The sequence below is a fragment of the Littorina saxatilis genome, linkage group LG1 (genome assembly GCF_037325665.1).
Source record: "Littorina saxatilis isolate snail1 linkage group LG1, US_GU_Lsax_2.0, whole genome shotgun sequence".
Taxonomy (NCBI): domain Eukaryota; kingdom Metazoa; phylum Mollusca; class Gastropoda; order Littorinimorpha; family Littorinidae; genus Littorina; species Littorina saxatilis.
The window spans coordinates 26,797,416-26,815,582 of NC_090245.1; the positions used below are offsets into that span (position 1 = coordinate 26,797,416).

Sequence of the window (18,167 nt, forward strand, 5' to 3'; positions counted from 1 at the left end):
AGCACAAAGGTGAAAACCAACACTAACATAGCAGGAGATTTCTTGTTTTAAGACTTAAATCCTTCCGCATGACAGTCTCATAAAGTAAAAATGTGTCTTTTATGTGCATGCACACAAGTACATTGAACAAAGGCCTTTTCTTTGTTGTGAAAAAGGTCACACAAATGACACAGGCATGCACACAGCCGTAGCTGTACACATGTTTGTTTGTTTATTTGTTGCTTAACGTCCAGCCGACTACGCAGAGCCATATCAGGACGAGGAAGGGGGGGATGAAGGGGGCCACTTGTCAAGCGATTCCTGTTTACAAATGCACTAACCCATTACTTGTGTCCCAGCAGGCTTTAGTAAAACTAAATTAATACCTACTGGAAGATTACCAGTTTCCAGTATGTTAAAATAGGCTTAACCTATCTACTGCTGGACTTACATCAGAACACTAACAGATTAAACTATACATGAATCGCGAGACAAGCGGCAAGAGAAGAGATTTTTGGAAAAAATACAGGTGAATGAGCAAGAAGGCAGAAAAAAGAAAAGAATTCATGAAGAAAAAGAGAGCATGACAGGAAAGAGGAACCAAAAATCTACCTAACAGCAAACTAGAAAGCTCCTGCGGTTCCAAAAACAGGAGGGGCTTTTAATTTCATAACCGCAGTGCCCCACTGCGGGAAGCTGTACACATATATACATCTAAATGCACAGACACCAATGCACTCACTCACAAACACACACACACAAACTCACACACACACACACACACACACACAAACATACACATTCACACACAGACTAGCATGTGTGCTTTTTTCCTCCTGTTGCAACCTTCACCATGCTCTTACTCTACCAGACAGCTGAAAATCCTGACACAGTTATTTTTGAAAAATGTCTATTTAAGTGTTTTGTGCACTTAGTTACACTACCATCGAAGTTTAAATCAAATCAAGCACTCCACGTCAAAACGGGACAGCATGTAACTTACACTGTTTTCTGTGATGCCGTCGTTGAGGCCACGGCTGTAGAGGTCCAGCAGCATGCCACTGAAGGCGACGTAGGAACCTGGGTCAGCCTCTGCATTAAACTCCACTGTGTCCCGACTGAAGTCCTTTCCTCTGTTGATGCTCAGTTTTACCTGCACGCACACACATTTAAAACCATAATATTAATAGCTTTTCAAATTCATGTCATATCATTGCCCATGTAAGGAGAGCGAATTATTTGTCACTTTCTCGTTGAACTCTTAAAACGTCAAGAAAAATTTTAATGCTACACGTACAAGGGGCAATTATAAATGGGTGGCTCCAAAGAAAACTCAGCACTGACTGAAATGTGTACAGACGATTACACTGTGTAATACAACTATCCTATGCTCTTTCCTCTGCTGCCCTACATGCCAACAGGGCAGTAAGTAAGTAATGTAAGTAATGCTCTTTCCTCCACTTCAAAAACTAATAAGTAAATGGCAGACATGACACAATTTGCAAAGACATATTTTTGTTTTGCTCATGTGGAGAGTAGAGTAGACCCTGCCTCGTTGACCATCACTCGATAACCACCACCTACATAATACAACCACCCCACAGACTTTTTTCTCTCTACATAATTCACTTTTCCGTAGCAACCACTTGTCCATAACAACCACGTTTGTTGGTCATTATAAACGGGTTCTACTAGATCTGATAAACAAAGGGAAGTAAGCGCTCTAAATGCATACCACATGTGTAATAGAGTAAGCGAGAGTTATGGCGAACAAGTCTCTTGGCACCTGAGCCAATAACAAGCGACTTTCATCCTCAAAAACAAAACAAAAAAAGGTTCTACTGGAGTTACACATTCATGCAGACACTGCCTGCTCCTTCCCATAACACATCTCTGTTATCCATTCACCGGCAATAAACAGTCCCAGATTCAAGACACTGTCTTCCACCTGAGGTGACATGTCTAACATGTTTATCTCTGTCCACTGACCAAGACCAATCCCACACACCTGGTTCTGGCGAGTTCCATTGACGAAGAAGTTCAGAACATCGGTGACAATCTCCTCAGGCTGACGCAGGTAGTATACCACAATGCGAGCAATGGGTACCATCTCTCGGGAGAGTGCCACAGCAAACGTCTTCTGCTTGGACGTCATCTCCAGCTCGTCTCCAATGATGATGTTGCCCTGGGCAACCACCTGTACACAAAGGGGAGTAATAATTTGTAAGAATCAAGACTGCAGATATGTTAGTGTCAGATAATGCAATGTCAAAAGAGGAATTAGAGTGGAGTTAGGACTTAATTGCCAAGCAAGTGACACATGCTGTCACCACTAAAATCACACCAGGACATGGAAAGAAAGGTCTGTTCAGCAAGTAGGCACACAGTATTCAGCATTGATGAGATCATGTGTTGACGTTCCACAGTGAAACTCAGTGCAGTGATAACAGCTGCACAGTGACTGTTGACAGTGACACAGTGGCTACCAGCCATGACAAGAGAAAAGTTGAACCAAATAAACACAAAACTTATGATCCATTGGCATAGGCCCGAATTAACCACATGGAAGTGATGTGGCATACTGAAAGAAGAGCGACTGTATGAGATTCACTCAGTGGTGTCAGTGAACGTCACTCAGGGCTTAATCGGGTCACTGCCGATCAATTCACAGAGACACTCAGTGTACAGTAGCTGCGACACATTCAGCACAACACTAAGCTCTAAATGACGTTTAACATCCCAGGTGATTTTTTGTGTGTGTGGAAAGAGAAGAAACAGATATCTAAGTTCAACGCTCTGCTCTTTCCCAGGAGATTTTAGGCTGCTTTCACTTTATCTAATAATATGTTCTGAAGTGAATTTTACATACTGTACTTTTTTTATCACAGAGAAATGTCATTAAAGTTACATACAAATAGCACCAACACAAACCTGGTAGTAGATACGTGGAATGAAGTGGCTGGTTTTGACATGGAAGATCATGTATTCGTTCACCTGTAACACACAAATTAGTCATAAGTACATTTACATTCAGGAAAATAAAACAACGAATGCACACAAATAACCAAAGATGTTGTATTGCTGAATTACAGGCAAATGTGAAACAAGACATCTTAAAATTATAACAGTAACATTTATCAGTCGAAACTGTGTGTGTGTGTGTGTGTGTGTGTGTGTGTGTGTGTGTGTGTGTGTGTGTGTGTGTGTGTGTGTGTAAGTGTGTGTGTGTGCATGGCAACATGTGTGTGTGTGTGTGTGTGTGTGTGTGTGCGCGCGCGCGTGCATGCGTGTGTGCATGCATGAATGCATGACTGTGTTCATGCGTGAATGTGTGCTGATGTCAGAGACAATAATGGCCCAATGGAACATATTCTTGATACGCCCCTTGAGTCGCTAAAATAAACACTTACGGTCCATTTTTTAGATTTAATGTGCCGAAAGCGCATTGGTAGACTGAACCCTGCAGAGGTTCTACTGTCATAGAAATAAAGCATAAAATAATCAGTGAGAGCAATATAGGAAAGGCCATGTTTACCTTGGCATGGTCGGTGGAGGTGGTGATGGTGATGTAGCTGTTGGAGGGAGAGTAGTAGCGAGAAGCTTTCATTTCTATCAGCTTCGTGCTCAGATAGTCATTGTTATAGGAAGCCTGCCAACGTCACAAGTAGAAATTAGTCAAACAAACACATAGTCATTGTTGTATGTACCAAGCCCGCCATTGTTTGATGCAGAACAGACACAAAATTATGGCCAAAAGTATTCCAATATGGAACAAAATATTTGCTATGTGCCCCCTCCCCCCATAAAAACCTTTATGCACCCAGCAAAACGTTCTGAAGGTACAGCAAAACCTCTCTATCAGACCCTCCGTTTTAAGGTACAGAATTATTTTGTTTTTCAACTTTGTCCCTCTCACCACAGTCACTTTGTTATTTAGATTTAGACCCGCTCTCTTTCAAGATCTTGTTTCTAAAGATTTTTCTCTTCATAAAGTCTGTCAATTTACCTATATTTAAGATGCCCTCCAGTATAGGACCTCATTTTCTCAGCTTTCTTGACTTTTTAAGACAGAGGTTTCACTGTATATGCAAACAGTTAAAGCATTCTTATGCCCATTGCAAACTCAGCACAGCATCACTTTCATGCACCATTCTTCTTCTCCAGTGAAATACTCATCACAAAGACAGGTAAACACTCCTGTGCCTTACAGAGATGGTGAACGATACCCCATCTTTATGTGCGAAACAATTCACAGTTGGTCCATGATTGACTGGAATACTTTCAAGTATGCAATGTTGAATTTTAATGTCTAATAAATATTTTGTACGTCTGTAAAACACAATGAGACCATTTCTTGTTCAGTGAATAGCTTTATATAAGAATGTTTTATCGTTTTTGTTCCATAAGACACTCACCGTCAGTGTCATTGTCTGCGCGTTTGACGGGAGGTATATTTCAAACTCCACAATTCCGTTGACTGGGGTGCGTGTCTGTGGGTTTCCCTGAGTACCACTGGTTGTACTGCCTGCGATCCTCTCAGACAGGGTGACGAATTTCGTGCTATCCCGCACAGGTGTGCCGTCCGCCATGGACACCGCAATCTGCACAAGATTAAATAATAGGGATGACCTGATGAACTGTTATAATTACTTTGCAGGCGTGCCATTTTCTTTTATACAGACGGAATTGAGATAATCTAATGAACTGATACTAATCCTCTGCTTTGGTGAGGTTGACCGTGGATAAGCTAGGAACAACTGAGTTATAAACAAACTCTCCTTTCACCAGTAACTGGGCAATCTTAAAGTACAAAAAGAAAGAAAGAAAAGAATAAATAAAAAACGACCAAAATGACTCCCCCACCTCCAAAAAAACCCACAAGACCAAACAAAACAATACCCACACCCTAAAAGCTGAAAACCCACATAAAAGCTAACAAAAATGACAACCAAACAACACTTTAACCGACATCCAAGCCGGAAAACTCGCTCCCCTCCCCCCAAATCCACCCAGCATCAAAGAACTTACCTGGACTTTCATGGTGGACCTTGGTTTGAAGGTTCTGACCGGTTCACCCACCCACTGCAGCTGGACCTCCGAACTGGCCATGATGGTTCCGGCCCAACCGGTGCGGTTCATTCCGGAATACCAGTCAGTGACGTTCAACCAAAAGTAGACGCTGCTATCCACCAGTTTGCCATACTCTCCAGATCGCCGAGCCAGGTCAAACAGCTTCTCCTTGGGGTACTCAAAGTCTATGCGACCATCATACTGCACAAAAGAAGGAAGTCAAGTAAAGTCAAGCTACTTTTTCTTCGTCTGCGTTCCCAGTTCAGCTTTCTTTCTTTCTTTATTTGGTGTTTAACGTCGTTTTCAACCACGAAGGTTATATCGCGCCGGGGAAAAGGGGGGGGGGGGGGGGGGGGGGGAGATGGGATAGAGCCACTTGTTAATTGTTTCTTGTTCACAAAAGCACTAATCAAAAAATTGCTCCAGGGGCTTGCAACGTAGTACAATATCCCAGTTCAGCTAACTTGACTATCTCAACATGACAAATTACAGTACTGGTGCATGAAAAAACAGACACAGCAAGTTAAAACAGAGTCTGCATTCTTCGTACCGTTTTAATGGGAAAGAGATCAATGAAAAGCATAGTGCTTATATTTCAAAGAAGCACACAAGTAACACATTGTTTAGGCCTGAACAAAATTCAGTGATTCAGGTTCCAACCGGCTGTAATTTGTGTACCCTTCAAAACTAGGTGTGTCCAGCCAGGTAGAGGGATGGTCTTATCCTATGCAAAAGCCTTGACAGATCTAAGATGTTGAGCCACATTTTTCATACAGGAAGGCCTGTGCCTTTTGGTAAATTAACAACCAATTTAAATACCCCTTTAACAAAAATTTCACATAGGAAGGACTGTGCCTTGAATTTGAAGTAAATTTACAACCCATTTAAATTAATACCCCTTAAAAATTTAAAAAAAAAACCCACATTCACTATACTCACATAGTCGACAAACCAGTAGTCATACTGCAGGTACATGTAGTAGTCCATGACGGGTATGTCAGCAATGGGCTTGTACTCCGGAGGGCCCAGGTTGGGGTTGCGGTTGGGCATCATTCCATTGTAAAAGGGCCGCTCCCATCCCTTGGTCTGGTTCCACACTTCCTCGCGAGGACGGAAGAACACTGTGATGGTGGCGTTACCTTTGCACGGACGTCCACTCGTGTGACTGTGGCATAGATGAAAAGAATGAAAAGTGCACGAATCAGAAAGGAAAACCCCTGAAAGCAGCACATGGCTGCTTAAATGGCGGGGTAAAAACTGTTATACACGTAAAACCCAACAAAAACACAAGTGTACATGGGAGTTTCAGCCCATGAACGCAGAAGATGAAGAAGAAGAAGAAGAAGAAAAAGAAGAAGAAGAAAGGAAACCAGTGCTGTTGTACAAAACACTTGAATCACATTTGGAGGCAAAACAAGTCAAAAAAGAGTGTGTTCGGCCTCAACAAATAGTCCTATAAAAACTGCTATGTCCAGGGGCGGATGAGGGGGGGGGGTTCTGGGGTTTCCGGACCCCCCCCCCCCCCCAGCCAAAAAATAAAAATAATTTTTTGTGTTTTTTTGAGTTGAGTTTCAATTTTTGGGGTATTAATCAGTGACAAAATCTGCTGCCTGAAACTGGTAATGATCATCCTCAGAATGCACCAGATTGCACCATTTTGCATCCTTTTTTTCAAAATTTTCCGGGGGGGGGGGGGGGCATGCCCCCGGACCCCCTAGCAAGCTAGGCGCTTCGCCTTCACACCCATATCTTCACAATATACTTTTGGAAACCCCCCCCATAAAATGAACTGATCCGCCCCTGATATCAACGCAAAGGTTAGCAAGAGCATACCAGGAGACAACAGCAGCCACACCCTATCATAAACAGCTCTCCACATCTGACAGGTGTGCTGTCTGATTGACACCCAAGAAACGTATGGCTCCTAAAAATAGCCCATGCTGAAGGCTGGTAGACAACTCTGTCAGTGCAGAGGAGCTGTTGTGAAAGGGGAACTACTGCGTCACCCTGCCACATGTGCAAATCACACTTCTGCACAAGCAACTCTTAGACTATAATAACTTCCCAGAAATGACATCAAAGTAGTGAAAATCATTTCAGAATAATCCTGAGAGGAAATGAACACAGTGACACTATCATGACAACGCAGACACTCCCCTGTCCCAAAATAGAAGGCTAGATCATCGAACCAGTCAGATGCAGGAAACACAGTCATACAAAATCACAGTACACATTGCAAAATCAACCAATCATCAAAAGCAGGTATAAAACAGGAAGTCTTACTTAGCCAGCATTACGCCCCTGATGATAGTAGTTGAGTTTTCCAGAAGGTATGGCGGCACTGTTACATTCACGTCAAAGCGAGGTTCCCCTGAAATCCACATGAAATCGTATCCTCGTAAATAAAGCTTGACGGTGAAACATATAAACCTACATTTAAAAACTAGAAAAAAGGTAGAAACCAAAACTACAAGTACAACTAAAATCATTTTTTTCTAGTGTTCTTGGGCTGGAAAAAGATTGGTCAAGCAATTTGGTGAACATGTAACCGTTACAACAAAAATTAGTCAGCCAGAAAATGTATATTATCCATTAAAGAAATGTAGACAAAATTAAATACTTACAAAAGTCTTCCACCTGGAAGGGCTGTCTGTATGTGTGGCCCTGTTGAAGAAATAACACAAGAGGTACAGACTAGCACTTAACAATACACATTTATATTTTTGTTTGTTTGTTGTTTTTGTTTAACCTATGTCACAAATAACATGTAAGGAAGTGGTGTACATTTTTTTTTTCCTTTAAATAACCTTGTCAGTTCCCCTTGCGTTTAACACTATTGTGACTAGCATTGCCACGGCGTTAACGTCCTGCCTGCCCAAGCTTGCCACCAAGAAACTTCCCAAAAAACAGTAACTGTAAAGAAATCTGTCTAGCAAGCTTGAATTAAGTCCAATCACCACCAAATTTTGTGTACTAATTAAAAAATGGATGCCCAGTTCAGTCGTGCTATTTATAAGTTTGTCACGCGATTTGTTTTAGCAAAGGGGGGGTGAAAGGGGGATAATTTGTGTTTTTTAACGTTTTTTTGTGTGTGTTTTCTTTTCCACTGCTTTTTTAAGTTATTTTTTAACAGAAAGTATTATAAATAATTTTATAACCAAACAAGGTGTAAAACCTATGAATTAGCTGAAATATTGTTAAAATTCTACACAGAAATAAGGAGACAGTACAAAGAAAAAAACAAGCAAATCCCGCATTCACTCACAGCATCCTGACTCAAATGAAACAAAACTGTGACACTCACCAAATGATGTCTAGGTAATCCATATTGAATATAAGTCACATTTTCACAACAAAGTCCCAACTGTACACCTATGAACATTTCCAAAAGGATTAGGCTCCAGCCATCCATTGTTATCAGTGCTTCCACGCCCCCCTTGCAACTACACATTCGAAGATTCATGCAGTACCACCCTAAGACGTGTAGTTTGCCGACTCATACTAGCAGCAACAACAAGACTGTTTCTTCCTCAATATCACTGCTATTATCGCTTTCTTGAGGCGAAAACAACACGTCGGAATCATGATCTACAGGGTCCTCAAGATCCAACATCCGGAGAATCTCCTCCCGTGACAAGGCTCGCCTTCGATTCATTTTTTTTCTCGAAAAAACCACACAAATCAGGCTAATTTTACATATGGCGGAAGGGCACACCAAGTGCGTCAAGGGAAACAACTCAATTTACTGCAAGCTTCAAAAACCGGGAAGCAATCACGAGTCGTGTACCTTGTATGTCTAATACTAAAATAGTCACTTCCCGTCCGTGGGCGTTGCAGCGCTATTACTAATATAGTCACCTCCCGTCGCGAAAGTGTTAAACAGAGCAACATGCTACACTCCTGTCAAGAGTGCTTTTTTACTCAATTCATCATCACACACATGCATCCTTGACTTTTAATGAAATGATGATACAGTTACAGGGAAAAAGATATAAAGTAAATGCAACTCACTACAGCATGACTCTCCTAGCATCTCCTTAAATTAAAACCCACTAAGTTAAGCAACATTTTATAAATTAATACACCCACAGTTAAACAAAAAAGCTCTATCTAAAAAGAAAATAAATATCAAAGATATATTAGCAGGCGATACTCACGAAAGCATCCACTCTGATATTCCATGTACCGAAGTTTGGCTGGTCAGCTAATTCAAATTTCTGGCTGACAAAACCTGAAACAAATGGTAATTTAAGACTATGTGCTGGGTAATTGTGACAAAACACACTGTCAACACAAATTTGATTACTCATCGTGCTTCTGGGACACATTGACATGGATCAAAATGGGCTGGATCTTTTTATTTACTTGTGATTTTGATTTAATTCAAAGGAGAAACGGGTGCAAACATATTCTTGAAAAGTTTAATTATAACGATGGAAAGAGTATAAAGAAGTGAAAGGTATGTTGAAGACCCCTTCTCCCCAAAGCAATGTGTTTACTTATCATTAATACGCATTTTTCACACTAAACATGATACATATCCAGGTGCATGAGCCATTCCAGCAATTGCTAAAGCAAACAAGAGAAATCAAAACTGTAATATAAAATCTGATCATGAAATTGCAAAAAATACTAAATACATAAAAACAATTTCAAAAAGCCCAAAAATCTTGAAAACAGCCCCCCCCCCCCCCCTTATCATTGTTGAAAAAAGGATGCAAAATCATACAGTCTGGTAATTTCTGGAGCACTGACAATTTCATGCCAGCTCATGTACAGTGGAATCCCCCATTTAAGCCCCCCACCCCCTCCCCTCTTAATAAGACTGAGCTTTTTCAGATTTTTTGTTCATAACCTGTGTAAATTCACCTCCATTTAAAGATTCCCTCCCTTTTAAGACCTGATTTACTCAGATTTGTTGAGATCTTAAAAGGGGAGTTCATCTGGACTTACCTCCAGCATTGGTTTGAAGACCAAGCCAACGTCGCACAGGAATACCTGTGGGATCCTGCAAATGATATTGAGTGTCTGTGAAAAGGTGCTTATGCCACCGCTAACTTAATTCTACTGTATTATTGAATTGAAAATAGTAAAAACCTTTTTCACCCTTCTTTTGTTACCCTAGCCACATATGGAGCTGGTACCTAGCAAATATTTACCTGACAAAGCCTAAGAACCAGACAAAACTATTTCAAAATACATAAAATATTTTTAAATATATTAACTAGTCATTATACGATTCATTTTCTTCAATCAAGCTATGTGGTGTGTTTGTCAAAATGCTTTAAAAGATTTTGTTTCAGGATTTTGTGGGATTGCTCGGGTTACATCATTTTCGTTCTTTTTTGTTTTATTTCCGTACTGTGGTGTTTTTTTGTGTGTTTTTTAAAATTATTTTCAAAAACAGACACACACTAAAACTTACCTCAACGTAGATGGTCATACTGCCATAGTTTGGCATCATGTTGGGTTGGATTGGAACGACTCGGAAGTTCACTGTTAAGAGAAAATAAATGTTATTCACAAAATCAACCTCATGCACAAAATTAATCTCTGACAAAATCAAAAGGATTAGATGAAAGTGGAAAGAGAGAGAGAGAGAGAGAGAGAGAGAGAGAGAGAGAGAGAGAGAGAGAGAGAAAGAGAGAGAGAGAGAGAGAGAGACAAGACAAGACAAAATCTTTATTATCAAGGGTAATAGATAAGCATAAGATAATAGATAAGAGAGAGAGAGAGAGAGAGAGAGAGAGAGAGAGAGAGAGAGAGAGAGAAACAGAGAAGGACAAACACACAGAGAAGGTGGAAGAGGGTGGCAGGGGTGACCCAAGGAAGGGTGGGATGAGAGGGGGAGAGACAGCTGAAGATAAAAAGAGAGGTGAAAAGATAATTAAAAAAAGTCATCAGCTATACCTGTCTGTTCCTGGCGGTAGATAGGCTGACTCATCTGAATGAAGAGGGAGGCCTGCTTGGCACTGAATTCAATGTCTGTCTCATTCTGAAAAATGTTGCCTGTGTTTTCCTTGTCTAGGGTTCCCTCAACACGCAGGCGGTAGTTTCCAAACTGAGCGTTTGAAGGCATCTGAAAAAAGGAGCATACAAAATTAGCAAAACGATTATGAGCCAAAGATAAAAATGAGCTTACCAAAACTTACAATTACATAGCATCTGTGAAGACATATCAACAGAGCCAATCATATTGTGAGCAACTTTTCTTTTCACCAAATCCCCTTAAATGCTTTAAAAAAAAGCTGCTACGCCTCAGACTGAATAGTTGTATCTATAAGAACACCAAAAAGAAGGGTCTACATTTAAGCTGCTACTGCTAGAATGGGCTTTTCTTGCACACAGACAAATACAAACATGATGTCTTAAACCATAAGTGTTATGTTGCATGGATAGTCTGTTACACAGTATAGCGGGGCTCGTATGTTGCAGACGCACTCATAAATCATTCACATCTTGCAACAAACATCATACTTTGTGGTATTGTTCCTTATAATTATTTAAGGGATTTCAGATACAGAGCCACTTCAGAAATCGGTTTTTTTGTCTTTGATAGGGAATAAAAGGCTGCATTTACAGCAGACGAAATTCGTACCAAAAGCGCTCAGCAGTAAATATTCCCAACTCAGCAAATGTAAAATTCAATGGTTTACCATGCACCAGAAGTTGTCTGCTGATAACACATGCATGACATAAATACTCTTATGGGTATTTTTGTGTTCTGGTATTTAATTTGATCGTTTTTAGAATTTTATATATCCGCAGCATGAAAATTCAAGATGGCGGCCTCCGCAACATTGCGTGTTTTGATTTGAGCGAAAACAACGTTTCTGAAGGTAAGTTTTCAAGAATACGCATCCATTCACCAATGTCACATCATTTTACTGTTTAATTCTCCCCTGGGGTCTGTTATTCATCGGGTGAAGCGCTGAAATGCAGAGTAATCTTGCAATAGCTCATCAGCTGGATTGTGATGCTGATAGATCTAGATCTATCTGTTGATTACAAGTAAGGAAATCATGATCGCCACGCTGGTGATTTTAAACAGATTAAACGAACTTTGAATAAAAGGCGAGGAGAAAGAGATTGTTCATGGTATGATAAATGATTAGTCCTGCCTACGTTAAGGACTTCCATAAGGTGGGGAGGGGTAGAGTCAAAAACTGAGTGAGGGTAGGCCAGATAGTAGGATGACCAGCTGGAGATAAAAACACTCTACTCCCCATGTCTTTACAGTGTTGTGATCAAACTTTCAAAGACGGTAGGTAACAGACAAAAGCATACAGTGTATGCTAATCAAATGAGATAAGTGGTTTTGAAAAATGAAGAGGTACCGCTCTTTGAGTTTTACAATTTTGGTTTGTTGCTTGTTTCTCATCCTTTTGCTTATTTTAAGTTGACCGTGCATTGGTGTGAATTTTATTTTTACAGGATATATACAAGAGTTACACCACATGCCGGTTCCTGGGAACAAGCGTTCTGCATTTATTCCGGTGCCACAGAAGGGAGCCGATTTCACTAGTACTACTGTATCAAGGTTTGTTACCTAATACATCTTAACAGTAAGATTTTTTTATTTTATTTGTATTAATTGGAACATGTTTGCACATCATTTGTAAGCGACCTCTGTGAATTTGATGGGTTTAACGTACGAACCCTCACTATGGTCAACATTCTGTTAGCGACTGTTTGAAGCGAATAAATGTAGCGGTCAGAAAGATTCCAGAATCAGTTGGGTCACTGGAAACTGTGTTTGTTTGTTTTTTAACCTGAAACAGTAAGAATTATACGAATTCATGAAATACAATTTTCTTTCATTTTGGTCTGTTGTGTGAAGACTTGCTAACCCGGCTTTGACCGACTCTCTGAGATAGTAAACATTATTCAAATACATTCAAATAAAAATGTCACTTTTCATCTTTTGTGTGAAGGGTACCACAGGCTGATTTCCTGCACCATGGATGTAGAGGAGGCCAGACAGTCTGCTTCTCATTCCAGCTGTGTTGCGTTTTTTTCTGCTCGTGAAGTGTATCGCCACATTGCCAAAGCCATTGGCCAAGAGAAGTCACCCTGTCTGCCCATTTTGCATAGCCTTACAGGCTGTGGCACTATGTCGTTCTTCAATGGTATTGGGGAATCAGAAGGCTTGGGAAGTATGGCAAGCATTTGAAGACGTCACTCAAACTTTCTTCAGGTTGTCTGCTCCTCTTTGTAAGCTGAGTACCACTGACAGGGCAGCACAAGAGCTTTTTGGTGTACATTTGTAGGACAAAACCAGCAACGTACTGGGTGTAAACAGTGCTAGACGGTACCTCTTCAGTAAAAAGAGCTGCCAAATTGACCATAATCCCCTTACAAGTGAGGTGCTGCTGCAGGACATGAGATTGAGAAGAGCCATCTACCTATTAGACTTCCAAACTCTGTGGGCTGGCAGTTCAAGGCTGGAAAGTGGGAGTCATTCTGGACGAGCTTTCAAGGGGTATCCAGCGTGTGCCGAGAACTCATGAGGTGTGCCTGCAAGAAGAGCTGTACAACAAAACGCTGCAAATGCTGCTAAGAAGGACTGCAGAGCACAGCTCTCTGCAAATGTGCTTGCATGCCTGTGAAAACTGTCAGCATCTAAACTGTGCAAAAATATTATTGCACCCATTTTCATACCCCAACTCAAACTTTTATTCCTGTGTCATTTTATTCAAACTGTCTATGCCATTAAAGGCTCGCATCTTCGCTATCTGGCACATTTTTTTTTAACATCATCATTTACGCCGTCAAAATAAGGATACCCTAGACGTGACAAAGAGCTAGAGATGTGACAAAAACTTCGGGTACCTTTTAAAAAGCCGACGACAATTCCTGAGGCACAACTGGGTCACTGTTGTATACGAAGAGAAAGTCAACTTGATTATCCATCCAGAACAGGTTGTTTTATTTCGCCATCTTGCATATTTCTAGTGTTGTGCCATTGTACTTACTGATGTATGTGTCGATCTCACGGATGAGATGTTTATGTGTCAAATTTGAGGGATACCCAAGTCAACTAAAATCCATGTATTTTAGCAATGACCAAGTGGGTTGCGTTGAAACTTTCAGGAATGTGTGTCTACGCACGAGGCGTAGTTCAACCGTTTGAGTACACTTTCAAATCTTCACGAAATAATATTTTAAAAACTGCCACAGGTTTGTTGACTTACATCCCACATATTTTTGACTTCGCATGTATATATGACAGATGGTTGTTTCAAGTACTGCCAAAGTTTCTTTTGAGTATAGACACTTGCCGGAATGTGCTAGTTGTGTAAACACATGAGAACAGTCAACGTTTTCGAAATACAGCGATTATGAATTTTAGTCGACTTTTGAGTTGATACATTACATTTTTATCAGTTTTATTTTGGGGGTATCCTTATTTGGGCGGCGGTCAAATAACCCATGTAAAGGCCACCTTTTATCTTAAAAGTGTTCCAGTTAGCCAAGTTGAGTGCCCTCAATAGCATACATTGAATATAACAGCACAGGAATGAATGTTTTCGTTTTGGTATGAAAATTGGTGCAATATATTTATTTTTGCACAGTTTAGGTAATCCACAAATTCTTCAACCCTGCCACCCACACCGTCCAATCATTCTCTGCACCAACAATACATGTATTGTTTTGTTTAAAAATGTGTTTGTGTTAGTTTCTATTGCAAGAGAATGTCTTGTAGCATCAAAAATGCCTAAATACCCTTTTATTGGCGGCCATTTTGAAAATTGTAAAAAAACTACTGATTTCTTAATTTTTTCACGGTGGCTCTGTATCAGGTTTTGTTAAGCAAAAGCAAATGTCCATTTACGCCAAATTTGCTGTTAATCACATGAAGTGAAATATGCCTAACATACCCAACCGTTTACACTGGCGGCCATTTTGAAAAATTGTTTAAAAACTACCCATTTTTTTATTTTTCGCGATGGCTCTGTATCAGGTTTTGTTAAGCACATAAAACTCTTCATATTTGCTTAATTTGGTGTTTGTTGCATGATTTGAATGATTTTGCAACATAGGAGCCCCACTAGTAGGCTTATTCACATGACTGCAATTTATTAAGTATGTGTGTGTACTGTTTGCTTTTGTAAATCGCCGTTAGCTCCAGTGAGAAGGGGCGATTAATAAGTGTTCATTATTATTAATATTATAAAGCGCAGTTGACAAACCTGCAGCTGCATCAATCTGCTGGACGCGCGATCAAAGCGGAGACTGGCACCAGTGTATTCCACATTATCCCTGACGATGGAAATGCGCACGTTGACAAACTCGCTGTCGTACTCCATGCGCAGGATTGACACGAAGGCTTGAATCACTTGGTTAGGTCGGACCCTTCTTGGCACCAGCACCATGTATTGCCTGTGCATTTCAAATAAAATATTTAATGTTATACAGTGGAACCCCCTTTTTAAGACCTCCAAAATTTGAGAAAATCAGGTCTTAAAATGGAGGTAAATTCACAGATGTTATGACCAGAAAATCTCAAAAACCAAGGTCTTAAAAAGGAGGGAGTCTTAAAAGGGGGGTTCCACTGTACATGTACAAGTACTGAAAGAAATGAATTTTATTTATGATAAAAGAAGAATCAGAAAATATGCAAATTCTAATGATTAGGAAACGTTTTCGTTAGAAAAAAAAAAGCGAAATTAAAAAATAAAACACATCTACATATATATACCGTAAAATCCCTAGCAAACGCCCACCTCCCCTCCGCACAGATTTCGGGTAAAAGTAGGGGGTGGGCGTTTGCTAGGTATACACCCCTTTGCAAGATAAAGTGTCATCACATTTTCACGAGAAAAAAAAATACAACCATGTGATTTATGCAATTCTAATGAAAAATAAACACACCGCTTGTTTAAACAAATAAAGATCAACATTCTGTGATATAAAAAAAGAAAAAAAAAGAAGAACACACGTGACCTTGATTCTTCTCATTCTTAGAATAAGTTCAGCACAATTCAGTTTCTTCTCTTGTTTAGAAATCCTCTGCCAAGTATTTCATCACACCTTGGTCAACTTCTTGAGATCTAAGTGACAACTTTCGTTTTTCCTTTTCTTTCCCGTATTGCTGTTTTGTTATGTCTCTGTGTTCCCTCCACTCCCTCATTCTTTTTTTGTCAACAGAAAACTCGCGGGCACATACCGAAACATAGCCTGCAGCTTCGTTTTCAAGATATCTCAGGGCTTTCAGTTTGTATGTCACTGTATAGGATGTCTGCTTCGGCATGGTTGAACGTTACGTCGGTGTTCAAACCAAACCTCGTATCGTCATTTTTGTTGTTTTGAGAAAAACGAAAAGAACTGAATTAAAAAATCACAAAATCAAATTCCAATATTTTATGAATCTTTGTGATGCCAGAAGTGGGTTTCTGGTAAGAAATTGAGAATTCGTGGTCAGATGAAGCCGTCACGCTTCAATGAATGTTGATACAAGCTTTTCTCACAAAACGATGCCCAAAAAGTGTGGAGATGCGTGGCTTTTAGGGTAACAGTTTGTGTAAGAATACATGTTTTCTTTGTTAATGAGACGTAAATTGTTCACTTTTACACACACACACACACACATATACACGCACACAATCATTATGAATGTGCACATATCGTAGATAAAGGAGGCCGACCGTCTTAAAACTAATTTAAAAAACAAAAAACCGGGGTGGGCGTTTACTAGGTAGTGACCCCTCTGCACAACTTTTGGCCAAAAGTGGGGGGTGGGCGTTTGCTAGGGATTTTATGGTATATATGAACCTTTACCAAGAGAACATTCTCAATGATCGTACTTTCAAATGCATTATAAAGAAATATATATAAAATCTAACCAGTTACCTCCTGCGCCTTCTTTAAGTTGCTGTTTATAGGCAGAAAAAATTATATAATTTTTAAAGTTTACATGTGTACTTTGACTTCCAGTAAGTAAAAAAGTAAGGCAGCATCATTCCCACTGCAAAATTGATTTGTATGGCCTTTCATAATTCCAAAATACAGGTGTTTTTTTGTTTGAAGTGCAAGAAAAAAAACTGCCTGGGGCACTTTCATGTTCAACTACAGTGGAACCCCCATTTAAGACCTCAAAAAATCTGAGAAAATCAGGCCTTAAAAGAAGGGAGCCTTAAAGGTCCTTGTCTACATTTTTATACCGAAATCGCCATTTGACCATTAAAATGCAGAGTCTATTATCTACAAATATCAACAATTCATACACCCCCTTTCGATCAGGAAAGACGAAGCCAGTGTAGCCGTTTGAAAATTCATTGTAGTATTCCAGCGTAGTACTCATAGTAGGATATCCTTATTTGGAAAATGCCAAGCGCAAAACTCCTCTCAAATCCCGTGCATTTCGTGCGTTTAAAAAAAAGCGTGGACAGCGCTCCAGTGTCAAACTGTTGCTGCACTTGTTTGGGCGTGGCTATTAGCATAGTGACATGAATTTGATTGGTCAGTATTTTTAGGCAAAGCACATGTTCTCAGCAAACAGAAAACTAAATATTGGAAGCGTGAGTCACACTACCCAAAAATAAAATCTTTTACATATATTTTTTTCTGTAACTTTTTTCCCCATGGTTCATTCATCATTTGACATAATTTTGTATCAAAATCTAACCATAAGATTATTGAAAAAAAAGCAAAAATGTAGACGACCACCTTAAATCTTAATAAAAAGGGGGAAAATAGAAATCATAAGAACAGAAAGTCTAAGAAAGGAGGGTCTTAAAATGGAGGGTCTTAAAAGGGGGGCTCCACTGTATGTTAACAGATAGAGGTTATCTCAGGACAAGCTACACTGAAGAAAAATCTGTTCAAAGGGCCTCTTGACCCCTCTTAGGACATGACCTTCCCTCCTTTAACTTATCTGGAACACTTAGGACCTGATCGCTTGGTCAACCTAAACCTAAAGATAACTCTCACCGGTAGAAATAAGGACAGTTGTGCGAATTGATCTTATCGAATACGGAAGCAACTGCAAGATTTTCTGCTTCTGTACCGCACTGCCTCAGATAAAATGCCATACTTTCAGTTGATCACATTGTTAATTCTTTCAGAAATACAAATGTGTCTACTCTTTCACAGATTTAAGTATGATCAAAATGAAC

The 18,167-nt window shown here is 39.9% G+C and overlaps 1 protein-coding gene across 2 annotated transcripts in view; it reads right to left on the reverse strand.

Moving 5' to 3' along the window:
- Window positions 1-18,167, reverse strand: part of LOC138965731 (CD109 antigen-like) — a 47,310-nt gene that overhangs the window by 27,109 nt on the left and 2,034 nt on the right. For both annotated transcript variants that reach the window (XM_070337897.1, XM_070337898.1), the window contains exons 3-16: window positions 15,243-15,432; window positions 10,960-11,128; window positions 10,475-10,545; window positions 10,003-10,057; window positions 9,207-9,280; window positions 7,674-7,713; window positions 7,333-7,420; window positions 5,989-6,214; window positions 5,008-5,250; window positions 4,395-4,580; window positions 3,515-3,628; window positions 2,911-2,973; window positions 1,988-2,176; window positions 983-1,132 (exon numbers count right to left, since the gene is read on the reverse strand). In XM_070337897.1, coding sequence (XP_070193998.1) covers window positions 983-1,132; window positions 1,988-2,176; window positions 2,911-2,973; window positions 3,515-3,628; window positions 4,395-4,580; window positions 5,008-5,250; window positions 5,989-6,214; window positions 7,333-7,420; window positions 7,674-7,713; window positions 9,207-9,280; window positions 10,003-10,057; window positions 10,475-10,545; window positions 10,960-11,128; window positions 15,243-15,432 — 1,858 coding nt within the window. The remainder of the gene's footprint in view (window positions 1-982; window positions 1,133-1,987; window positions 2,177-2,910; window positions 2,974-3,514; window positions 3,629-4,394; window positions 4,581-5,007; window positions 5,251-5,988; window positions 6,215-7,332; window positions 7,421-7,673; window positions 7,714-9,206; window positions 9,281-10,002; window positions 10,058-10,474; window positions 10,546-10,959; window positions 11,129-15,242; window positions 15,433-18,167) is intronic.